General features: G+C 49.8%; 1 protein-coding gene across 1 annotated transcript; it reads left to right on the plus strand.

Moving 5' to 3' along the window:
* Window positions 1-465: 465 nt before the first annotated feature.
* Window positions 466-25,863, plus strand: axl (AXL receptor tyrosine kinase). The gene is made up of 20 exons (XM_076145971.1): window positions 466-1,034; window positions 3,889-4,099; window positions 5,325-5,425; window positions 5,533-5,715; window positions 8,224-8,304; window positions 8,408-8,523; window positions 10,498-10,681; window positions 15,298-15,437; window positions 16,131-16,275; window positions 16,383-16,400; window positions 17,108-17,237; window positions 17,796-17,887; window positions 20,022-20,117; window positions 20,783-20,860; window positions 21,088-21,180; window positions 21,525-21,646; window positions 22,297-22,406; window positions 22,522-22,681; window positions 22,899-23,035; window positions 23,132-25,863. Exons 1-20 carry the CDS (start codon window positions 953-955, stop codon window positions 23,598-23,600), a joined length of 2,748 nt encoding a protein of 915 aa, XP_076002086.1. The 5' UTR covers window positions 466-952; the 3' UTR covers window positions 23,601-25,863.
* Window positions 25,864-25,870: the final 7 nt, after the last annotated feature.

The following is a 25,870-nucleotide window of genomic DNA, read 5'->3' on the forward strand; positions in this document are numbered from 1 at the left end:
CATCTACAGAGGTGAGATAGAAAGGAGTGAAAGGAGTGAAGAGTGAAACATTAAAGAGGGGTTAAAATCCAGGAATTAGTCTTTAAAAAATGGAAATATAATTATTTTTGGGGGGGAAATAACTTGAAAACAGCCGAATCTCTTTTTTTGGTGAGTTTTTCCTGTTTTTCCTGCTTGTGTTTATCAGCTCTGGATCAATGTGTGTGTGTGTGTAAGCTGACCGTGTTGTTATTCTGAGCATCGACTGTAAGAGCGAGCGACACTTTGTTTCCAGCGGGAAAAGGCTGATTTACTGAACTATTTACCACTGAGACGGATCCGTGTGTCATTAAAAAGCGAATGGGGGGTTTGTGCCGAGACAATCAGCATGCCGCGGGGTCCCTCACATCCTCTGAGAAAAGGAGGAGACTCGGGGGGAGGAGGAGGAGGAGGAGGAGGGAGAGGAGGAGGAGGGTGGAAAGAACTCGAGTTGAGGAATTTCAATCCTGTTTGAAGGGGGAGAGGAGTAAAAGAGAGCGAGAGGGGGATGAGAGAGGGAGTCTGAGGGACCCGGCGAGACTCGGATCGCAGCGAAACAGCAAAACAAACTTCCCCGGGTCGCTTGGAACAGATTCGGACTCGAACAACCCGATCAGCGTCAGAAGGAGGAGAAGAAGAAAAAGTTCGCGTCGTTCCGTTTGTCGCTTCGCGTTATTCTGAGGATTCTAAAAGTTTGAAAGTCTCCGGATCGATCGGAACAACAGCGACACGAAGCCTGTGGAGGTCTTCAGACTCTCCAGCTGAGAGAGGACCGGAGTCCGGCTCGGTTCATCTGTGGATCATCGTCCGAACCTTTTGGGACTCTTTGGAGATGCAGTGATTTGGACTTTCCCCCCCGAGTCCGAGTGTGTTCTGTTCTTTTACGCGGCGTGATTTTCCAGAGGTTCGTCTCTCTCTCCCCAGAGGAGGAACCATGAGCGGCACAGCGGGGGCTCTGTGGCTCCTCACCGTCCTTCTATCCGCCTGGAGGCCGGAGGCGGCGGGCACACTGACAGGTAAACTGGCCGCCGTCAACCCGACCTGCCGGGACTCTGATCCTCTGTGTTCTTACTCATTACATCAATTTGCTTTGGGGTCGCGAGAGAAACCGCATCAGCAAAAAGCGTCAACATCTGGCTCATAAAAAGACCTCAAACTTAGACAGACATCAGGTTGTTAGTTTGAGGAACTGTTAATAATTCAAAGAAACCAGCTGATCTTGTTGTTGTTGTTGTTTTGGGGGGCGACAGGTATTTTATTTTGAAAGGTCTGGTCTTCTGGACCTTTTTGTGTCCTTATCAGCTCTGATCTCCTCTGTGACCCTTTAAACTGGGAAATCAAACCAGTGCTGCCTGCTCACTGGTGTTTACTGTGGTTGGGACGTTTGTTGACGCATGCAAACCAGAATCCCAAACCAGAATTCCCGCTGGTCGTGGAATTTCCGGAATATTGTGGGATTCTGACCGATACAGTGTATTTCAAGTGAATTCACAAGAATGTGCAAGAGCAGCTTCTTCCATAGCTGCACTGCTGAGTTTGTTCTCCAGAGCCCAGATGGGAAACCGTGTTGTTAGGAGGATCAGATCTGTTCTCAATGTTCTGGAATCCGTCGTCTGACTCTGCTGCTCCTTCTAGAAAAACTTAGAGACAGAAACAGTAAAAGTTTGTGACTTGTGTGCATTAGTGTTCCTTCGGGGGGCCTCCACCTGTCCGCTCATGTGTTTTGACCATTATAAGTCCATGACGTCTACCTCTGGCCTCAGCAGATGTGAGATCAGGAGGGACAGAAGTAAGTGGACATCACTGTGATTTACGAGCTCAGACTGATGGCTCCAAAAAAGTGTGGACGGTGATGCATCAGCTCTCAGACATCTCCGAGATGTGGAGATGGTTGGGGGCCTGGGAGTGTGTGTGTGTGTGTGTGTGTGTGTGTGTGTGTGTGGGGAGAGAGAGAGGGGGGGGAGTGCTGGTGAGTCAGAGCGGGTCTGACTCAAGCAGGGGAAATGATGGATGAGGAAGAAGGGGGCGAGAGCGGAGGAGAAAGAGTCGGGAGGGGAGGTGGCAAAATGTGTAGCGATGAATCCAAAGAATGGCATGAAAAGGGTCTAAATGGAAAAGGGCAGAGTCGGGGCGCTGAATGGACGAGCTGAATGATGTGGAGCTAAAAAGGCAGAAAGAGAAAAGGAGGGAGGGCGAGGAGGATAAATGCACGGACTGTGTCGGGTATTTTGGGAATGTGCACGACCACTGACATTTAACATTTGAGCTTTTCTGAGGGCGAGAGAGTGTGTGTGTGTGTGTGGGAGTAGTGACCAGGGAGAAAGAGAGGGAGAGAGAGACAACAACAACAAAAGTGTGAGACTGAGGGAATGTTGGGGAACCACAGAGTGAAGATACAAGTGAATCACTGGAGCTCGGCCACACACACACACACACACACACACACACACACACACACACACACAGAGAGACTTTGCATTATCATAAAAGGTTTACAAGCTTATTCTTATGGAAGCAGAGAAAGGGAAAAAGAGGACAGGTTTGTTCAGTGCACGCCTGAGACACACAAGTCAGAGGCGTGCAGGTTTCTGTAAGAACTCAGCCGAGCTTAAAGATGAAGGTGGACCCAGTCTTCATGCCACAATCAGCAGGAGACAGAGAGGCTGCCAAGCAAAGACTCACCCTTCATTTGCTGCACACTGAATGCTGGGTTACGTGTGTGTGTGTGTGTGTGTGTGTGTGTGTGTGTGTCACCTGATGTCTACCAGAGTTCTGCACAAGTCTGCTTGCAAAAACTCAGTTTGCAGCAAGTCTGAATTCTGGGTGTTCATGTGAGCCGGCGCCCTCTGGGGTCACAGTGACGAGGTCATAGAGGTGGAAGGTCAGCCATGAAACAGACGAGAAGGGCAGGTTGACAAGCTTGAGAAAGTCTTTATAGGCCCGGGTCAGTGAGGAGAGGCAGTGTGAGCTCCATGAGTCTACGCCGCCTCGCCTCCTCGCCGCCTTGCTGCTGCTGAATCGGAGCTCAAGGTTGCGACCGCTCTTTTATCTTCTAAACAGCGTGCGTTCTTTCCCAGCAGCAGCTACGGGGGAATACCTTGCATTTCTGCTGGATGCCGTCAGAGTTAAGAACAGGCGGATATTTACGTCCGCCGTCTCGGGCCGGCATGTTTGACATTAAACAGATTTGCAGACATCTTGGCAGGCGACTCTCAGGCTTATCACGGCCGTTTGAGGAAAGAAGCGGCCTGAATGTGTTTGTGTGTGCGTTTGTGTTGAGCTCTCGGTGCTCTGACACTGTCGGAGCAGCCGGCCTCCAACAACAACAACCGGCTCATTGTCCCCATATCAGCTCTGTCCGTCTCAGGTCAGTCCCCCGCTATCAGGGACAGATTGGATAAACTCTGGCTCACCTGCACTTAGCACGGCGCTAATGGCAGCAACAAACACCTGCCTGACCTTTAATACACACATTAATCAGAGCAAATGAAGCTCATTAGCTGCAGAGTGGCATCTTAATCATAACAGCAGCATCCTGGTCTGACTTAAGGATTGATTAAAATATTCTAGAGCGCTCCAGTGGCATTTTTAACGATTGTTTGATTTATTTTTTCGTGAATCCGGTTTGCTGCTGTGAGGCCTGGATGAGTAAGAATACTGTCATTCAAAACATTAAGACGATGATGTCACCTTTGTTAAACTAAACAATTGTACAAAGAGTAAATGTGTGGTGTAATAGTCTATCATTAAAGGCTTCCTCACAGATCAGCTCCATGTCAAAGCTCTCTGCTGAACCCTGGGATTATTTATAATTATTAAATTTCCAGTCAAGTTCTTCTCCACCTGACTCTTATTGGGTTTTCTTTATAGAATTGGATTTTGCTCGGAGTCCCATCACTGTCATCTCCTCGCTGGGTAAGCCTGTGACCCTGCACTGCACACTGAGGGGCAAAGGGGGCGAGGAGGAGGACCCGCCCGACGTGCTCTGGCTCAGAGACGGACAGCTACTTGACTACGCCGACACCAACCAGATACAAGTGCCTGTAGGAGGCAACAGCTGGATGATCATCAGCACGCTCAGGTAGGCAGGAAGTCATGCCAGCGTCCAAACAACAACAGGAAGTGAACAGTAAAGGGAGACGTATGTGAGCAGAGACACCACAGTGGACCGAAGCTTAAACTTAATACAAACAAATAGAGCTTTAGTGTGATAAAGTGGTCTGGGCTCTGAGGACAGTCACTATACAAAGAAGAAAGGTGATTTCAAAATAAAATTCCTCTTCGGGGTCACTAAACTTGACATGATGAAGCAGATTACCGCATGAGTTTAACTCAGTGTATAGAAATAACATCAACCTTTACCCCTAAGCCGTGTGTTTGAGCTTCTCCTCTCATGTTTTGCTAAATAGCAGAGGGATTTTATTCTGAAAGGTCAGGTCTATTACGTGTGCACAGGTGGAAGCTGCGGCTCTAAAGCTATTTGGGGAAAACTCAGAGCTTTTTAGGGAATTAATCCGATTAAAGTGTAAATCTCTCTGTTTTAAAGTCTGATTTGTAGAATCAGGAGGCTTTTCTAGAATATCGCTTTAAAATTCCGTGCGCATATTTTGCATGTAAATACAGCGAGCGCGATCAGCTGTGGAGTGACGTGTCTCCATGGAAATCTAGACACACATTACAGTCTTTATAGTTATGACGTCACTTTGCACAACCGGCACAGTGACGTCATTAGAATCACACAGAGCTTTAGTGGAGATAAAGAAGTGCCGTCATTAGGCAAATTAAATAATAAGAATATTTTCAAGCAACCAGGGTTTTAGGTTGAAACATCGTGGATTAAAAGTAAAATGTGTGTGTGAATGTGTGAGTCAACACCATTAGATCACATGGTGCCGGTATGATGCCGGTGAAGCTGCTGGAGCTTCTGACCTTCATGCTGTGACACTGAAGTGTAGTAATGTGTGTAGAACCACACGTGGATCCACAGTTACACACAGATGAACACACACATTATACTGAGTCCCAACTTACATGCAAACAATCAGACGGTTCGATGCATCGCTGCCCCTCACGCGCTACAGATCACAGCTGACGGTGACGTGATGGCCTCTTCCGGTAAACCTTTTCCGGTAAACACCACCTGCACTCTGATTACAGGCTCACCTATCCGCACCTGTCTCCTACTCCACATACCCCCTACTGTGCAACGGGGGAACTACAACCCAAAAAGTGGTTTAATCCCACATGATTGGACTTTGAAATTCAAGCTTTTCCACACCTCTCTTTGCCTCTGTGTGTGTTAACAGAATCGAGAAGGTCCAGCTCCCTGACATGGGCGCGTATCGCTGTGCTGTGCTGTCAGAGAGCCACCAGACTCTGTCAGAGGAGGGGAGCATCCAGCTGGAGGGTGAGTCCACTGTGTTCCTGCTCTCTGGCATCATAGAACATCAGGCTCCATCCCAGGGCCACAGCCTGTTTTGTTTGGAGTGTTAAGAGAGGCCTGTTGTCCCTCAGGCCTGCCTCACTTCTCTGTGGAGCCACACCACATGACCGTGGTGGCCAACGTCTCTCTCAGCGTGCGCTGCGTGGCCCACGGACCCCCGGAGCCGGTCAGGGTCATCTGGCTGCAGGACGGCGCCCCTCTCAACACGCTGATGGACCCGGTGGCCCTGTCACCCTCCACACTCAACCTCACAGGTATCAGCTCACACACACACACACACACACACACACACACACACACACGCACACACACACACACACACACACACTGAACTCCACAGCATCAGAGTCACTCATCAGATAACAGTCAAGGAGGGGGAGAGTTGGAACATTAACGTTAAAAAAATGTCTCCAGCCAGAGTCCCAGATGTTTATCTCAGGAGTGGAAAACCAAAACAAATCTTAGAGGGGAGTGAACGTTGGACTGATTCATTCATGGACAGAAACAGGACTACTGTGTGAGTTGTTATTGTGGCTGTGGATGCTTGGATGTGGAAGTGTGTCATTATTTGTTGACACGATGGAGCGGTGGCGTGTTGATGAGCCTGTGGTGCATCAGAAATTGTGACTTCCTAGCTTAGAGGTGTGATCTGACACATTAGGTCATGGTTCAGTAAAATGATGATGATGATGATGCTGTCAGCTTCCTCTGTGTTTCCTCTGAATCCCTCCTGCTTCCTCTATAATTGAAGCGTTTCAAAGACTTTCCCGATCCCGGCCTTTGCTTTAACGCCGCCGCCAAGTAACCGCCGTGCCCGCAGAGCGAGCAGGGCACCGCTGGCTCTGGGCCACCGGATCTATTGAGGAGCTGCCCTGTGGTCGTGTGGTTGTCGGGCAAAGTTTGAGCAGCAGGCCCAAAGGCACAAAGGAGAGAGGGCTGGAAAATAGAGGAGCGGAGGACAGGATGGAGATAAAAGCCGGAGGGAGAGAAAGGAGGAGGCTTCTGTCGCTGCTTGAAAGCAAAACCACAGCTGCCCTCCAGAAAGAGACGGTCTGTTTAAAGTCCGGTTGGTAGGGGGGGGGCGGGCCAGGAGGGGCTGAGTCAGACTGCAGGACAAGGAGGAGGAAGAGGAGGAGGACGGGCATGGAGACGTCTTTGGGGCTTCTGGGATCTGGTTTGACTCATGGGAGCGGGTCGGCTGGTGCTGCGCGGCTCATGTACACTCATACACACACTCACAGCTCTGGAATGGACAGCTGCCCAAACCAACAGAACCATAAATATTCAGCCCGTCGGACCATAAAGAGAAATGGCATGCAGCCCGTTCCAGCCGAGCCGTGAGGAGCCGACGGCAACGCAAACACAAACAGATCAAATCTAACAAAACAGAGAACGTGATTAGATTACAGTGATCTATAAACTCATAACCAACCACTAAAGGCTAGGTGACGCCGTGTTTCTCCTTTAATATGCACAGAACCACACACACACATCCACACACACATCTGTCCTCCGCCTCCATCGTCTCTGTACGTTTTGTCCACTTCTGTGAAAATGGTTGTTTTTCTGCGTTTCCTCAAATCATGGAACAGAACGGCAACAGAAAGTGAGCCCCGGCCTGAGGAAGTGTGTGTGTGTGTGTGTGTGTGCGTGCGTGCGTGTGCGTGTGCGCGTGTGTGTGTGCGCTCTCGTGCTCAGGAGCGCTCAATGCCTCACGCTGACCGATCATGACGCCGTCTGCTCAGGGTTCTTGTGTTGTGGCTCGGGCTCATGAGGAAGGAAGGAGACAGACAGGAGAGTGGCGCAATCACGAGGTGGCCTGATGAGCAGTTCATTGACCCGTGTAGGCAGTCAGTGGTCAGCCCCTCTCTCTCTCCCTCTCTCTCTCTCGCCCTCGCCGTGCCCAGGGATCGTACCCCCTGTTCTCTTTCCGGCCGCAGCACAATGGAAGCTTGGTGCTGTCGGCGCAGCGCGACACACTGTGTGTTTCTGTTCGAGTGTCAGTTTGTGGCTGAGTGACAACATTGGAGTGTTAGATAACCATGATAAAAACTCCATGTCACATGTTCCAGTGTGCGTGTGTGTGTGTGTGAGAGAGGAATGCAGTTGTGAGTCAGTGTCAGTGTCAGAGGACTCTTTCAGTGCTGATTGTCAGTGTGTGTGTGTCACAGTGTTTTGCCCCCTTCAGAGGGGCCGGGGCCCTTTGAGAGCAGCTGCTGCTCGGCCTCACACACCTGGAAACCAAAAACACCTCAGCACCTCACAGCAACAAACACGGGAAAACAATGTTGCTGCTAAATCTGATAAACAAAAGAGTCTAAGGAGTTTTGTGGAACTCCCAGATGATCTCTCCGTCACAGCTTTCAGACATGATGCAACTTTCCACTGAGGTCAGAGTGTTTGAACTTCACTCTGGTGAAAACTCATCAGAGGCAGTTTCTCTCATTATGAAGCAGTTTGTTATGGTCAGCTGTCGACTGATGTTGATGAATGATTCTGCCTTCTGATTGGCCCAGTGGGGGCTTTCCTCATCTGTGATCTGTTTCATGACTTAATGACTTGTTGAACTTGTACAGACTGAGCTCTTGGTCAGCACACACACACACACACACACACACACACTCCTTCACCCGTGTTATGGGAGCTGTTATCTTCCTGCTCTCCTCACAGCTGTGTGAGTCCAGCTCAGCCTGCTGACCAAGGGGGCTGGCGGTTTTAAAAGATGCAGCGTCGTCCCGTTTCTCACCCGTGTGTCGTTTCAGGTTTGAACCGGACCAGCACCTTCTCCTGCGAGGCCCACAACCGCAAGGGTGTGGCAACATCTGGCTCTGGGACCATCACCGGTACGTGTCACCAAGCGTTTGGCCTCTTTGTCTTCTAAGATGGTGGTATTGTTTACAGCTCAGGTTAATGATCTGCTCTTTTGTGTTGTTTGTCTATGTCCAGTTCTCCCGTCGCAGCCTCAGAATCTGAGCGTGGTGGAGATCACGCAGACCGCCATGCGTCTGTCCTGGCAGCCCGGGTTTGGAGGCGACTACCCTCTGATCCGCTGCTCTGTCCAGGTGAGACACTGGGAGGTAAACCTGTGAAGCCAGAGAGAAGCAGAGGAAACAAACCACTGCACGCTGAACACACACACACACACACACACACACACACACACACACACATCTCTCTCCTGATCTCCAGACCTGGCCCTGATTTGTGAAGAGCAGAGCTTCACCTTTTTACGAGGCTGATTTTAGAGAAAAGAGGGCTTTGCCTTTCTTTTCTTCTAAACTCATCCTCCACCCCTCCCTGCCTTATTCATGCAGCAGTAGATCAAGTTTCACTCTGGGAAAGTGGCCTCCTGGACTAATCTTATGTAGTACCACTCCCTCTCTCTCTCCCGCTCTGTGCCGGTGTCTCTCTCCCACCGGCTCGTCTCTGTGGCCGAGCCGAGAGGAGGAACGTTTTCCTCCTGGAGCAGGCAGCAGCGCCGCACCACCCCTAAACGTCTGGTTCTAATAAAGCCGCTGCTCATACCTCTCCTCCCCCCCTCCCCTCTCCCCCCGCCGCCCCGTCACCCCCTCACAGGGGAACGAGCCGAGGGGCCGGCTGGAGCGAAACGGGGCAAAATCTGAATTTAACAGTTCATTGTGTGGCGGAGAGAAACATGAAAAGAGCTGCCGTGCCAGAGAACTGAAAGATGTTATTGTGTCGCTGAAACCAACGAGAGAAAGACAGAGAATGAAAGAAAGAGAATGAAAGAAAGAGAATGAAAGAAAGAAAGAGAGAGAGGGAGAGAGAGAGAGAGGCTCTGACAGCAGGTATTTGGAGTCGGCGCCATACAAAGGATACGCAGGCTTTAAGTGTGACTCAGGGCTGAGCTGTCACAGTCACATTAAGCCGGCTTGTTTACAGGCTGGATGCTGATTCAATGAGTCAGGAATGACTGTTGCTCCCTGACACACGCACGCACACACACACACACACACACACATACACACACGCTCCTCATTCATGTACAACATTCCAAGTGATCACACCACCTAACTTGGAGTAGTAACCAGTCTGTCTGCTTGGGACTTCTGAGTGGATCTCAAATTGTGTGATAGTGATGACAGTGTTTAGTTTAATAGCACCTGCTCACACACTCACAATGATCATTTATTCTGTGTGTGTGTGTGTGTGTGTGTGTGTGTGTGTGTGTGTGTGTGTGTGTGTGTGTGTGTGTGTGTGTAGCAGCTCGCTCAGTGTGTGCAGGTGTGTGTTCTCTCTGACCCCGGCTGCTTCACACTGAGCGGTGCAGCAGGGAAGCATCGTGCCGACCCGGACACTTTCATGTGGTTTCTCTCAGATTGTTGCAGCAAAGCAAATTGTGTTCCTCTTTAAATGTTTACAGCGGTGGGATTTGCTGAGGCGGCAGGTTTCTGCCTGTGATCCTTGATGACTTCTGCTTCTCTGTGCACCTTAACTGAGCCTGAGTCACATCGACAACAAAGCAACAAACAAGCAGAGTTTACAGGATTTTATGCCCATTAACACATAATGACCTCACCCCCGCTTAGCCTCATCTCACACACACACACACACACACACACACACACACACACACACACACACACACACACACACACACACTCCAGCTCCTCTGCTCCTCTCCAACCATTCAGATATTATTTTAGGTCATCAGCATGAAAGCAGGACTTTATCTGAAACAGAAGTGGCTCTGATGATTTCCATTTTCCACTGTGTCTCATAGTGAGGATGTCGTTCATAATTACAGCCACATGTCCTTTGGAGCCGTTTGCTTACGTCCACAGAAATGACTCTCTACACACAGTACATGTTCAGATTTGAGCTTTTTCTTAAGACAGCAGTTTGAAGTTAGTTCTTCCTTGCCGTCTCATCGTTTGCCAAAAAGTAATGTTTTATCTCCTTTATGTTTACTTTATGTTTGTGTTTATTTGAAGAGAAGAAGAAATCCAAGCACACGATCTGAAAAGCAGCATAATAAGTGAAGTTATACTGATGTTTCTGTCTCCATCTTCCAGGCCAAGTACTCAGCTGAGGGTCCGGATAAGATGATACACAACCAGAACGTCAACATCCCCCCCGCCACCCACCTGATCGAGGGCCTGGAGCCCCACAGCCCCTACGCTGTGAGGGTGGCCTGTCACAGCAGCCAGGGCCCCTCTGAGTGGACCCCCTGGGTGGAGCTGCACACCAAAGAAGGAGGTGAGAGGAGCGTGTGTGTGTCTGTGATCAAGTCCTCTGAAGTGTGTCAAGGTCGAGGCTGAGTGATCTGGCTGCTGCCTGATCTAAGTCCAGGTGTCCTCACACACACACACACACACACACACACACACACACACACACACACACACACACACACACTCGGGCAGGAAGGGGAAACTCCTTCTGGCTGCTTAAGATTTCTAGTTAAGTCTTTCACTCCTGTTTTGTCATTACCATGGTAACACCTGGTTCTGCCACAATCACATCTGGTAGATTTCCTAATCGAACTGTGTTACCGTGGTAACTGCAGGCACAGTGTCTCTCTACATTCCCTCAGTCAGGGGACAAAGTCACAGGAAACACAGATTTGTATCTAACTTCACTTCTAACTTGATGATGATTCACTTTAGAGGCTTGTTCAGCGCCTGAGCTCAAACAGGTTCATCTAAAGGCCACTGTGCCTGAGAAGAGAATGACAAATATCTCCAGAATGCTCCACCTGAGTGACCTGGTTGAGCCCTGGATGCTCCTCCCTGACCCCAGCCTGGAGGTGAAGGTGTGACGCTGCGGCCCGTCCTCACATTCAGCCTGATTTTAACTGAGTCCAAACACATGGAGGCATCAGGTTACGCTGCTGTGTGAGGCAGACTACGCCTTCCTGTGCCCCCTCACTTCGCCTCCTGCTTATGAAGGACGGTGCCAGACACACACCAGTCACTGTGCCGCTCTGGATTTTACAACCCTGCGTTCAAATGTAAACTATGAAGGCAGGAGAGGGCTGGAAGTGAAGTGAGGAGGAGGAGGAGGAGGAGGGTGGATGGTAAAATGTGGGTGAAAGGCTTCAGTTAGGAGCGCGGCGCTCCGTTCAAACCGTAGCGCTGGGCTGCTGTGTGTTTGACTCTAAACCAAGGTGGGATTTTCCATGCCAGCTCATGCTGCATGGAGCCCGGGATGAATAGCGGTGGAAACAGTGTTGACTAAGCGGACAGATATGCCATGAGAGACATGAGAGACATGAGAGACATGAGAGACAGGAGAGACAGGAGAGACAGGAGAGACAGGAGTGACAGGAGAGACAGGAGTGACAGGAGAGACAGGAGAGACAGGAGAGACATGAGAGACATGAGAGGCAGGAGAGACATGAGAGACAGGAGAGACAGGAGAGACAGGAGAGACATGACAGGGCTTTCTGTAATGGAAGCTGCTTATGAGATGAAAACACTTCCACGTAGCATTTCTCATAAAACAGAGAAAGAGAGAAGTAGGACTCCTTGATCTGGTCTCTGTAAGGAGAAGGACACACAGTGGCTTTGTCAGACTTGCAGGATTTTCAAGTTTCTCTTCTTCATTTAACAACATTTCTTTCGTTTCGGTGGAAAATTTCTCCTTTTCTTGCCAGATTCTGTGATTTCCTCTCTGAACACTTTGTCTCACTGCAGTTCCCTCCTCTGCAGGTTTGAATAAGTCAGAGGGAGACAAACACAACAAGATGATCCAGCTGTAGGCCCAAGATAGTTTGAAGTAGAGTCAGAGGTCAAAGGGAGAGAGAGAGTGAGAGAGGAGGTGATCCTTCTCACGGCTCCATGTTGGACACACAGATCTGCTGGGGAAGCTAAAGTCCTGTGGTCTCGTGTGTGTCACCGTACTCAGATGTGTCTGTGCAGCAGTTCTTCTTCACCTTCATCACAGAGCTTCTCTTCATCTCATATCCGCCCTCCTCTCCATCCAGTGGACGGACGGATGGAGGTCTTTTTCTCAGCCCAGTGCTAATTTTCCCTCTCCTGCTTCAAATCCTGCTGAGGAATTTGTTTCCTGCGTCTCCAAACGTGCAGAACGAGCTCTCTCTCTTTCTCCCTCTCTCTCTTTCGCTCTCTCCCCCTCTCTCTCTCTCTCTTTTCCGTCTTTCAAGTCACGTTCTTGCCTCTTTTGTGACCCCAGATGACCTGCGATTCCATTTTTCCAGCGGGTGGAAAAGAGCGAGCGAGCACAGAGCACAGAGCCAGGCAGTGTGGGAAACCCAGAGAGAGAGAGAGAGAGAGAGAGAGAGAGAGAGAGAGAGAGAGAGAGAGAGAGAGAGAGGGATGCTGGTGGGACTGGGCAAGGGATGGAAGAGCAGGGAAACAGGGATGGGGCGCTCTGGAAAAACACAAGTTTAGCTATTTTCCCAAAGAATGCTTTTCCCCCAGAGGATGGGAAACCAGTGGAGGGGACAGTCCAGGCCAGCGGGACAGGAAGTGACACGACCCACGTCACCCCACTAAACCTAAAGCTGCACTGATTGGACGTTACACATGTTTACATTCTGTCAATTATTTTCCCTTCACTTCCTAAAATTATCCCAGAAAAAAACACAGTTCCAGTCACATCAATGCATAAAGAGGATGAGACTGACCATATAAAGCTCATTGGAATGTGCCGGTGTACCTAATAAAGTGGCCACTGACTGAACTCTAGGCAGGCGACATGAACGCCTAAACAGAGGCGATGTTTATCTCTGCTGCACACATGTGGAGTCACGCGTCACACAGATGAGTTACAGCCTGGAGTTACAGGACACTGACACACACTGTGAGTGTATGGAAGTGAGTCATGAAAACATGACACATGGACACACACACACACACACACACACACACGCTGTGGCAGTTAATCCCATTTAATGCTCCTGCCTGCAGAAATGGAGCCACAACCATTAAACGACTCAATTTCACAGAAAGCGGTCCAAAGTAAAGCAGCCGGCGTCCCTGTTAGCAGAGAGGTGGATGCTGAGGAGGAAGAGGAAGAGGAGGAGGAGGAGGAGGATGAGGTGCTTGTGGCGTTTGTGACGGCACAGACATTTGTTCCGTGTGACCGACCGAGGGAAGATGTTTCCTGTCTGAGTGCTGAGTTTGTTTTCATTTGTGGAGAACAGGCGGCGACTTCAGATCCTAATGAGGTTCATGAGTCACGACCTGGCTGAGGGACGGGAGTCTGTTTCCATCCTCACACTGACCCACACAGGGACAAGAGAGGGAGAGACAGAGAGGGAGAGAGAGGGGGAGAGGGAGGGAGAGAGAGAGAGAGAAAGTAAGAGCACAGTAGTCTGGCGCGTATGCAGATGTTAACCTTTACTGTTGTGAACTAATTGTAGTTGAAAAGCGTTCCAAGCCTGGAAAGCATTAATGTGAAAGACAAAGGCTTCCCCCCCTCCCTCCTCCTCCTCCTCCTCCTCCTCCCTCTCCCCCTCCCTCCTCCTCCCCTCTCTGCACTTCAGCTCACATCTCTTTTTCCTTCTGAAACCTCCCAAATCTTTTCATTTTCCCCCTCTCAAGAACTTTCTGGTCCACATTAAACTCCTCTGTTTGCTTGAACTGGGAACAGCTCCGTGAAAACCAGAGGAGCGTTCCAACGGAGCGGGGCGGGGAGGAGGAAAGTTGGAAAGGAGGAGGCGAAGGAGGGAGGGGAGGGGGGGGGCTGAGAGGAGGAGGAGGAGGAGGAGGAGGAAGATGACGGGGCAGAGGTGGAGACGCACGGCTGGAAAGAAGCGGACTTGGAGGCACTTTGTGTTGCCACTGGCAGTGAGAGCAGAGAGCACATGTGGAAACAATCAGCCGCCAAACGCTTCCTGATAACATCATCCATGTTTCCCAAACTCACATTACTAGCTGTATGTGTGTGTGTGTGGGTCGGTGTGTGGGTGTGGGCGTGTGTGGGTGTCCCAGTAGTGTGTGAGAGAGCGAGGGAGAGACGACATTCAAAGCTTCCAAAGAGAGCGAGAGGCAAAGACAAAGAGCCTGAACTCAGACTGGGAAAACAAAGGGAAACGTCTCTGATGGAGAAAAGTTGTTGGATTCTAATTCCACACAGAAAACTAAATCACACACACACACACATACACACACACTCTTTCTCTCTCTTGCTCGTTCACACACACACACACACACACATTCCTGACACTATTTCCAGCATGTTATCCGGGTAAGTTTTCAGTCCGCTGGGTGCGATTTTTGCTGCCAGCGACCTTTTTCCTTTCCAAAAAGGCGAGCTAGAGAAAAGAGAGAGAGAGAGAGAGAGAGAGAGAGCGAGGCAGAGATGTGAGGACGGAGGAGAAAGGAGAGTGTGAGAGTGTGTGAAGGGCAGAGACGGAGGAGTGTAAAGGCCCTCAGCAACCTCCTGTGTGTGTGTTCACCCGACCGTGCTGAGGCAAAGGGGCGCCTCTGCTCTGGCTTCTCAACTCTTCTTCTTCTTCAATCTGGGCGCCTGTATGTGTGTGGGTGTGTGTGTGTGTGTGTGTGTGTGTTTGTGTGTGTGTGTGTTTGCCCTTAAATAGCCTTTTTTTGTCTTTATAAAGCTGAATTCTCGGCATTCTCTGACATCTTCTCCCTTCCAGCTGTTGTTGATATCCACACCCTCCAGGCTCCAGGCTGTCAAAACAACACAGGCCTGGTCTCCCCTCCTCCCCCCCTCAGCCCACTGGCCCTTCGCCCACTCGCCCACCGTCCGCCTCCTCCTCCTCCTCCTCACCGTACCCACAGACCCCTGACATGTTCACCTCCGTGACCCCTGAGCCACACATGTTTTCCTAATCCTCCGACATGCCAGATCTAAACGTGGTTGTGTAACTCTTTGTGTTGCAGTGCCGGATTACGCCCCTGTTAACGTGAGCGGGCTGCTAAACGGCACGGAGGTGCTGCTGACGTGGGAGGGGCCCCCCGGGAAGCTGAACGGGGACCTGCAGGGCTACACGGTGGAGTACAGCACCCCCAACACCGAGCAGGTCAGTCTGGAACGAGACGCTCAGGAGAGATTCAAGCCCAGATTTGAAGCAGGAACGATCTCATTGGTTCATTTAAACGAAGGGGCGGAGCCTCACCACCACACACCTCTTTGCTTTAAACTGGAATACAAATGGAAGGAGATGTAACCACTTAATCATACAGACTGGAACGCATCCCAGGGAAACGTTTCACAGCTCTCCTGCTTGACTATCATAAGAAGCACCAAGTGAATTCTGGGTAATCTGTCTCTCGTGCTGTTGTAGTAATGAGTAGTTGGGATTAGATAGACACACAGCAAAGCCTCCATGACGTAAAAACACCACAACACGTTCACATAGACAAGAGACAGTACAGGCAGTTTCACTCAATATGCACAGTGGTGCTACACGGGAGATTAGATGTATACTGTTTATCTTCCTTCTTCACATTTTGTGTCTTGTTTTGTGCTGAGCTCTGTGTTCTCAGCTCTTTCGATCGTGTTAGGAAATTCCTCAGTATTGAAAGAAAGTATGTATCTGAAGTTTGACCTTCCAAGTTTAAGTTAGAGACACACACACACACACACACACACACACACACACACACACACACACAAGTTACAACACAAACAACTGTCATGACGCAGGCTTGGTCAAACTCTCTTGCTCGCTTCAGTCTAACCTTCCTCCTTCCTCCTTCCTCTCTGCTGACAGGTTGTTGTGGACAGCGGTTTGGACAACGAGCTGTCAATCAACCTGTCCGTCCCCTTGTCTAACGTCTCGTTTCGAGTGTGCGCCTACACGGGGGCGGGGCCGGGGCCCTGGACCCCCGTGCAGACTCTGACCCTCATCGCCCCCGGTGAGTGAGGCAGAACATCTTCTATAAGAAGGCCTCAGCTGCTGTGTGTACATTCTGATACTTTAGAGATGAAGTTCTGACCTCAGCTCTCCTCTTCCCTCCCACAGAGATGGAGAAATCCAGAGGTGAGTCACCAGCTTTGCACTCGCAACCCCGTAAACACACTCTGCTCCTCTTTGACACCTCTGATGGACACATAGTGACCTAGTGAGGGAGGAAGTGAGCTCACTGTGACCCCCCCCACACACACACACACACACACACACTTCTCCTTCTTAATCAGGAGCCTCAGAGTTCTCTTCCTGTCAAACCTGAGAGGGAAAGAGGAAGGAACTGAGAAAAGAGAAGAGAAGATCGCTGAGAGACCAGAGGAGGGGAAGGAAGAGGGGTTAGGGAGGGAGGAGGGTCTAGGGGTCTGGGGGTCTGGGGGTCTGGGGGTGTAAATGGGGGGGATCATAAATATTTATAGCAGGCAGGAACAGAGGAGCGTCTCTGTTTGCTGAGTCTAACTGAGCCAGACAGACAATCACAACAACAGGAACAGAGAGACAAGGTTTCACTCAGTGTCACACACACTCCTCTGGGATTAAAGCTAATAAAAAGGTTACACATTTTGCGGAACTTGACCTCTTTGTAAGAATCTAATTCAATATGATGCAGGATTTGATCTTTAGCTCCCAGGTAAACACACTAGAAACAGGAAGTGAAAATGAACATTTAAATTGTATCTTATTGCACAATTTCAAATAAATCCTGAAGTCTCACTTCCTCTGAAAAGCCCCACATGTCTAAACCTTCATCTCTGTCCCTGTGCCTGTCTCCCTCTCCTCAGGTCTGTCGTCGCCCCAGGCCTTCTCGTGGCACTGGTGGTACGTTGTGATGGCGGTGGCGGCGGCCGTGGCGATCGCCGTGCTCATGGCTGTTTACGTGGCCAAGCTGCGACGCAAGGAGACTCGATTCGGGTGCGTAGGAGCGGGAGAGCGAGTGTGTGGGTGAAAAGGGAGGGACGCCATGTCCCGGCCAAACCAGAGCATTCTGTGTGTGTGTGTGTGTGTGTGTGTGTGTGTGTGACCTGTTTGTCTCACTTATGCAAACCAGAGGTGGAAACTAACACAGCAGATACTCCAATATTCACCGTACTTCCTTTGCTTCACAGCTGTAGTTTGTTGTTTTCATTTTTTGGACAAAATCTAAATCGGAGATCCACTTTCTGTCCTCTTCTCTCTCTTTCGTTTCTTTCCTTCTTTTCCTTCTTGAACTCATTTGAAAGACTCTGCAGATCAAAGGTTTCCTCCTGGCAGCGACATCATCGTTTCCTCTCTCATCAGCACTTTGTCTTGCTCTCTTGATCTGAAGTTCTTTCACACCTTCATCCTCACACTCAAGTGAACTGCTGGAGAATCAGAAGTATCTGTGTGGAGTAGAAGACATCTGTTTGTGGAATGACGTCATGGGCTCAGCTGTGTTTACTCTCCATGCTGCGGTGACCTCTCATACTGTGTGTGTGTGTGTGTTCACAGAGAGGCGTTTGAGCCCATGATGGAAAGCGGAGAGCTGGTGGTTCGGTATCGAGCTCGCCGTACTTACAGCCGGAGGACGACGGAAGCAACATGTGAGTTCCTCTGTCTGCACCCGACCCTCCGAGCGTCCTGCTGCACGCCCAAACCTGCGTCTGCCCCCACTCACACACACACACACACACACCGACACAACACACGCAACACGATCGCTTCCCCTGTCAGGCTGCGGGCGTGACTCAGCAGAAACCTGCGGCTTTGATGGCAGACTGAGCTCTGTACCCTGCGTTTACGGGAGGGGGTCAGAGGTCAATCAGAGGCGACAGCACAGAATCCCTAAAGGTTAATCTGCTCCCCACAGCTGTGAGAGCGGCTCAGTCAGCTGAGCCTTACACAGTGTGAGCCTCAGTCTGATCGCCTACTGTAAATCAGGTCAACAAGTGGTCTGGTGTGAAATCAGGCGTGACTGGCCGGCTGGGTTTACATTTCCATGGTACATCTCTGCCTCCTGTGATTTACAGTGCAAAGATGTGGAATTCCTCCATAACTATGCAATAATACACGACGCAGAGCCGCCATTCATCAGAATGACGGATGAGGAAGAGGAGAAGAATGTCACCATGTAACGTGCAGCGGTGCCAAATGTGATCGAGCTAATTGTTCTGTACAGCAGAGGAATTGGATTTGAGTTTACACTGCGGGTCAAAGTTCAGCCCTGGATGCTGCTAAGAAGGCCCAGGATCCTCCAGAACACGCAGGGTGGAGCGAGCGAGCGAGCAGGAGCCAGCTGCCGCACACACGCAGAGGAAGATGCATACAAACCACAGGAAGAGGAGGAGTTCACTGAGACATAAAGAGAAGAAGAGATTACATGTTTGTCCTCTCAATCACAGTCCAGGATTCAGACGCTTCTGGATTTTCTCCTGTTTGTTCAAAGGATGCAGTGTTTGGACCGGAGCCAACAGCAGACAAAGTGAATGAATGAATGAAGACAAAAGTGAGAGTTGTGCCCTGTGGCCTGTGGCGTGTGAGATCTGGACCAGAGGGGGAAACACAAAGGGCAGAATTTGTAAAAGAACAACAAAAGAAGCTGAATCTCCACCTGAAGCTCCAAACTCACTTCTGTCTGCGCCCTGGTCTCGTTAGACGTTAGCAGATGTGAGACAGGGGACATAAGGCAGTGAGACAGACGTCCCTCAGGGTTACCGAGCAGGCGGCTCATCGTGCTTAGACACACACACACACACATACCTGTACAGGCAGCGTACAGAATCATATTTCACAGGAAGGTCGCATTCAAGTCCCGACATCGTCCCTGCTGGCTGGGGGTCGAGATCCCAACTCAAGTCTCAGCATGTCGCCTCCACACAGAGACTGAGGGGGAGAGACACAGGCAGAGGAGAGCAGCATGAGGGAGAGAGGGAGGGGGGAGAGAGAGTACAGAGGGAGAGAGAGGAGGAGGGAGATCGGAGGGATTTATGATCCCGATGACGACCGGCGCTCTCGAGAACAAATCAAACCCCCCGGCGGCTCAGCGTGTTGGGTAATAGCCGGTCACGCTAGTGCGGAGCTGGAACATGCCTGTGGCCGGAGCACATGGCTGTGCGTCGCGTGGCAGATTGATAGTGAGGCAGCAGCTGGCGGGGGGGCTGGGGGGGGGGGCTCTCCCAGAGAGATGCTTCCTTCCCTCTGACATCCAGGTCCAGATGTGAGCACAGGATCCTACAGGGGGCGTCTGACCTCATCACCTGCTGCTCCCTCTGAGGAAGGTCACATGATCGTGTCTCCGGGCTGAGGGACGATGGGAGAGAGCTTAACCTTCTCACACGGCCTCAGCCCTTCAGAAACACTGTGGCAAAGAGTTTTGGCTCGAGGCACGAAAGCTTTAGTTCCTCTCCTCCTTAAATCTTTGGTACCATCTTGAGAATGTTTGCAACAATGTTTTGTACAATTCACAATAATCATAAAAAGTCAGGGCCGCTTTAAATTCCATTCTTTCTCCCTTTGTTTTAACAAAAAGAACAATTCAAATGTTTTTTACAGCTTCGTAAAATCTCTGAATAATTCCGCACACAGTTTCTTCAACGCTTTCTTCTGTTGTTGTGTGTTGTTGCGGTTTTGGATCGACAGCAGAAGCAGCGTGTGTTTCTGTGTTTCTGTGTTTCTGTGTTGCGCATTAAAGTGTTTTTTTGTTGTGCGTCATTAAAATTCCTATTTTATTTTCCCCAGTGAACAGTTTGGGCATCAGTGACGAGCTGAAGCAGAAGCTCCAAGACGTGATGGTGGACAGACATAAACTAACCCTGGGAAAGACGCTGGGAGAAGGTTAGTGAGTGTGGAGCGGTCATACACACACACACACACAGGGGGACACGTGTTGATATCAGTGTGTGGTGTTTCACATACACACTCAGGTCTTATCTAGCACACACACACACACACAGAGCTGAGGTCACAGTTTATGATGAGGCAGCGCAGCACTCTGATTGTTTACTGTTACAACGTGTTAAAGTACAATTTCAGGAACTTTGCTAGCACTTTTTTACATCACTACCTTTACTGGATGACCTAGTTACAGATCCAGATTTTGTTAACACAGTCTTGCATTTTGTGAGTTTAAGAAAAGAGAATTTAGAGTTGGAAGTGATGAATTCTGAATACAGAGTTAGCAGACACTCAGGTTTTATACTCTGTGTGCGTTGTGTTAACGTGTAGCAGATACATGCTAATCATTTACACGCTCTGCAGTCACTTAATGCCTCTTGAGTTGTTTAAAGCTCCTCTGGGGATCATTCTTCATCTGAGCCTTCATCCTACACACACATTGAACTACAAATAATTATTTACTGTGACATAACTTCCATTGTGGTGTTGCTACTGCTAATGTTCTCCTTCCAGAAGATGACTCAGTAACATTCCCAGCCTGGAAAACTGGGTGCTCACTCATGTGTGTGTGTGTGTGTGTGTGTGTTCTCCTGTTCTGCCTTCAGGGGAGTTTGGCTCAGTGATGGAGGGACTGCTGACTCAGGAGGAGTCTGTTCTCAAAGTGGCTGTGAAGACCATGAAGAGTAAGTACGCAGCTAAATTCATTAGCAGCCACGACAATGAAGGCTTTCATCTTCAGGCCAGAGGCCGTTCTGTTGTTGGGGTCAGAGAGAAAATTAAAAAGGTGAAAGATGGCGCCGGCTTTGATCTGTGAACAAGAGCCGGCGTGAGGCTGTAGCACCCCACACACACACACACACACACACACACACACACACCACAACTCACCTCTGCTCCGTCTCCTCTCCAGTTGCCATCTGCACCCGCACAGAGATGGAAGATTTCCTCCGGGAAGCTGCCTGCATGAAGGAGTTTGACCATCCCAACGTCATGAGGCTGCTGGGTAAGACAAACAAAGTGAAACGCGTTAAAGCATCAATAACATTCATATGGAACGATCATTAGAGCTCTAAAGCCACCTGATGCCTGCACCCCCTCATCTAACCTACAAATAAAAACAAACACTAAGTAGAAAATAAGTAAACAAGGCAGTAAACTCCACAGGGCGCCTTGAGGAGACACAACTCGCAAATGTAACAGTTTCATTTAATGCGAGAGTTAAGCCTGAGTTATGTAAGCGTTTGGGATTAGGACAGAAATTGTAGTTAAGCCCTGAATGTGCACAGCGTGTACGTATACATGTGTGTGTGTTGAGCCGGTACAGATGGATGTCCTGTGTGTGTTCAGGTGTGTGTCTGCAGACTGTGGAGAGTGAAGGTTACCCCTCCCCCGTTGTCATCCTGCCCTACATGAAGCACGGGGACCTGCACAGCTACCTGCTCTACTCCAGGCTGGGAGACTGTCCAGTGGTGAGTGAGACACTGAGACACACACACACACACACAGACACACACAATGGAAGAAGTTTCTAAGTCCACCAAAACTTCCGTCAGCACACAGCGATCCAAAGGTCACAGTGCTGCTCCACCCTGCAGGCTGAAATAATGAAAACAGGCCCATATGTGCTATCTGTTAACGGATGATGTGATTCTTTGGAACGGAGGAGCTGCACCACGCAATGTGTCCCAGCGGAGGAGGAGGCCGGTAAACATGACGTTAATCAAAACAAGGCTCCCAGCAGAATGTCGAAACAACTCTGACTCCCCGGCAAGCGTTCAAGAAACCACTAAAGTGTCGAAAAGTCTCACTCCCTCTGGACCGGAGAGCCTCACAAAGCAGCAGAGACCCAAACACCTGGCCTGCAGTGCCCCCTAGTGTACAGAAAGAGAACTAGCAGTCAGAAGTTGTACTGCACTGCAAACTTGTACGCTTCTAAGCAAACAAACATTTATTTTAAGTAAAGCTTCGTTAAGTGTCCAATGTATAAGTGTTTATAGTTAAGAAGAGAATCTCCTGTTTTGGGGGTATCTCCATGGTAACAGATGAGTTGAAGGAAAAAGGTGAATAACTGCTCAGATAAGTCAGATTGTAAGTCCTCCTCTTCCTCTCCATCCTGCAGTATCTTCCGTCCCAGATGCTGGTGAAGTTCATGACGGACATCGCCCGGGGGATGGAGTACCTTAGCAACAAGAACTTCATCCACAGAGACCTGGCGGCTCGGAACTGCATGTGAGTCCCAGCTGCTGCTTCTGCTTTCGCTCTCTCGCTTCCCGTTTGCGTTCTCCCTTCCGCCCTCTCGTTCCTTCTTTCCGTTCCTTCACACACTCTGGTCTGTCGTTCCCAGGCTGAATGAGAACATGAACGTGTGTGTGGCCGACTTTGGCCTCTCCAAGAAGATCTACAATGGAGATTACTACAGACAGGGCCGCATCTCCAAGATGCCTGTGAAGTGGATCGCCATCGAGAGCTTGGCGGATCGCGTTTACACCACCAAGAGTGACGTGGTGAGCTCAGTGTGTGTGTGTGTGTGTGTGTGTCTACTTGAACAATTGCCGATATAAAGGAGTTATTATAATTATAATTGGAGTTTTTAATCAACGACCTAATGTTTTTGTATTAAACGTAGCTTGACAAACATTATTCCAATACACAGAATTTGCACAGTGCTGGTTCATGTGTGTGTAAAGGTGTGTGTGTGTGTGGCCTCTTCCTCTCCCTCAGTGGTCGTTTGGCGTCACCATGTGGGAGATCGCCACACGGGGCCAGACTCCGTACCCCGGGGTGGAAAACAGCGAGATCTACGATTACCTGAGGCAGGGGAACCGTCTGAAGCAGCCTCCAGACTGCCTGGACAGCATGTGAGTGTCTGAGCCCTGAACGCAGAGAAGAGTTACTGTCCAAAAAGTCTGTTGAGTGTGTAAAGTATCTAATGGTTGTGTCTGTGTGGTCTGTAGCTACGCCCTGATGTTCTCCTGCTGGCTGCTGAGTCCTAAGGATCGTCCTTCGTTTGAGGCGCTGCGCTGTGAGCTGGAGAAAGCTCTGGAGGATCTGCCGGACCCGCAGGACCCGGACGAGATCCTGTACGTCAACATGGAGGAGTCCTCGTCCGAGCTGGGGGCTGTGGGGGGCCGCGACCCCCAGGGCGTGACCTCGCCTCTCTGCCTGAAGGGCCTGGACTCTGTGACCACGGTGGAGGTTCACCATCCCAACCCCAACCGCTACGTGCTCTGTCCCCAGCACGAGACCAACCGCCTGGCGTTGTCCGACTCCCTGGATAGCCTGGACATGCCGGTGTCGTCCTCCACGGCCACGCTGCCCCTGCAGCCGTCCTGCCGCTCCACGCCCATCCCCACCCCCACGCCCACTCCCACCGTAGAGCTGCTGGAGGACAGGGACGGGTCCAGGAAAATGACCTGGCAGTGACGGCTTCAATCCTGTCTCACATACACACACATACACACACACACACACACACACACACAGACATTCACATGTAAACTGACTGACACAAGACTAGTCAAGGCAAGTGTGTGTCAAGCTTTCAGCCCAATCAAAAATCCACATCCTGCCTCTTGGTACCGAAACTCAACCAGGCCCTCAATACGCATTTTGCACAAACACACACAGCCGACGGCATTCCAAGGAAGTGAAGGTTTCGGGATGTTTTTTATTCCTCCCTCCCCCCTTTCCTCAACCAGTTTATGCTCCCATCCATTGTAGCAGGAGGAACATTGTTACACACAAACATTGAGCGAACGTGTTTCGAGCACATATTACCTGTGGCCCACACACACTGCAGCACAATCACACACTCATTCCCAGCCAAGAACAAAGCACCTCTGGCCACCTGGAACACAACGTGGTGAACTCATCCAATACAACTAAGCTACCAGATCAATACGTCTTCCTCGGAACCAGCTCAGACACTGCCACTGTGTACGACTCAACCAACTCAGGAGCTTCATCATCATCCTCATTCAGCGCAAACAAAGAGGACTCACAGACGCCGACTGCAGCCAAGGACAAAGACGAGCTGAGATCACGTCCTCATCTTCAGGTTTGGACCAACTGGACCGGACCGAGCAGCAGCGTCTCTCCTCCACTGAGTCACGTGAACACAAACAGACTGACTGAAACAAGCGTACGACGGACCGTACCGATGTATTTAGGGTCCGGAACATTACGCCTCTCTATCACTGCCATCTTGTTGAAACATTGTACTTTCCACAATGTCAACAAGTCTTTTGAGATTTATAAAAACTTTTTGAAATTCTTGTAACCAGTTCCAGCAATAATCCAACATAATGAAAGAATTAATTGGCAAACCAGACCGCAGACCGCACAGTAGTGCTGTATGGCAGCGTAATGTAGCGCTCCAGCAGACCTCTGGATCTCCTCCTGGAGCTCTTGTTTTCCTAACAGTTGGTACGTCGCAGCACCACGAGACAATGCAACCGTATCCTCATGGACAGGTCCGACGTGTGTGGACGCCCCGACGATCCAACGCTCACAACTCAGGAAGCTGAGGCTCAGTTGGACGGGGGCAGAGGTCAGAAGTGGGCGGGGGGAGTGGGTACACACCATCTGAGGTGGTGAGGTAGACCGGAGGTACGGGCCTGATGGAGGTACCCAAGGCTAACCATGCTTTTGGCTAAAGCACAGTGTTATTACACATTTTGTACATTTTTTGATGCTGTTTTTGGTATTTGTACAACTTTGCACTAATGTTTTTATATCAATGTATGTCCATAATTTGTATATCTTTCATGCTTGTTTTGTTCTTTTCTGTACATTGTTAGTCATCCTGTATACGCTGTTGATGTGCCTGATGAATTCTGTACGCAAATAACGACGCACGTGTTCCTAAAGTCAGCGAGCGAAGCCTGTGAAGGCGTCACGGGGCCGTGAAGGCATCAGAGGGCTGGGAAGCGCCTTTAAACGCCGACCGGGCAAGACGGGGGAGACTTGGAAACGCGACTGAACCTGGTGGTGTGACGTCACCGCGCCTCGATGTGTCAGTTTGTCGAGGTCACACACTGTAAATAGTTCTGTCAGCAGCCCAGGCGAGGACTGAAGGGAAGGTCGGGAAAATCCAACTCTCTGTTTGGAGTTTTGAAAGTTCACCAGCTGAAACTTTTGTCATCGTGCATGCACTTATTTTTATATATGTTTGCTTAGTTTGTGATCATATTTCAACACACAATTTGGGAGGAGATAGAGATTTATTTAAGCGGGTTGCTGTCTCATTTGTGTAAAATAAAGGTACATATTTCTTACAGTGGTATATTCCAACTGTAGCATTACTGAATGATCATTGGTACTTTGCTTCACTCAGAGCAGTGAGTTTCAGTACTGTGAGCGCTGGTTTCATTGTGTTTAAATCAGTAGTTGATCCGTTGTAATGCAGATGCTGTACGACACCAGGTTCTGGTTCTTCTCATTTCTTTATTCCTGTGTAAACTGAATTTCACTTTCTTTGTGATTCCACTCAGCTCAGCCTTAAATCTTCAGAACTCAAAGTGCCTTCAGAGAGCCAGTATGTAGACGTGACCGTCCAGGTGTGTTGAAGTGGGAGAGAAAACTGTGCTACAATAATTACATTTATGTCATTGATGTCATGATTTGTAGACAGAATTTTTATACCTGCAGTATTTTGTATATGAAATAAAATGGGTTTATTCGTGAATCTGGAT

The sequence above is a fragment of the Genypterus blacodes genome, unplaced genomic scaffold, assembly GCF_046128005.1.
Source record: "Genypterus blacodes isolate CSIRO-AG114 ecotype Tasmania unplaced genomic scaffold, CSIRO-AGI_Gbla_v1 ptg000032l_1, whole genome shotgun sequence".
In the NCBI taxonomy this organism is placed as follows: Eukaryota; Metazoa; Chordata; class Actinopteri; order Ophidiiformes; family Ophidiidae; genus Genypterus; species Genypterus blacodes.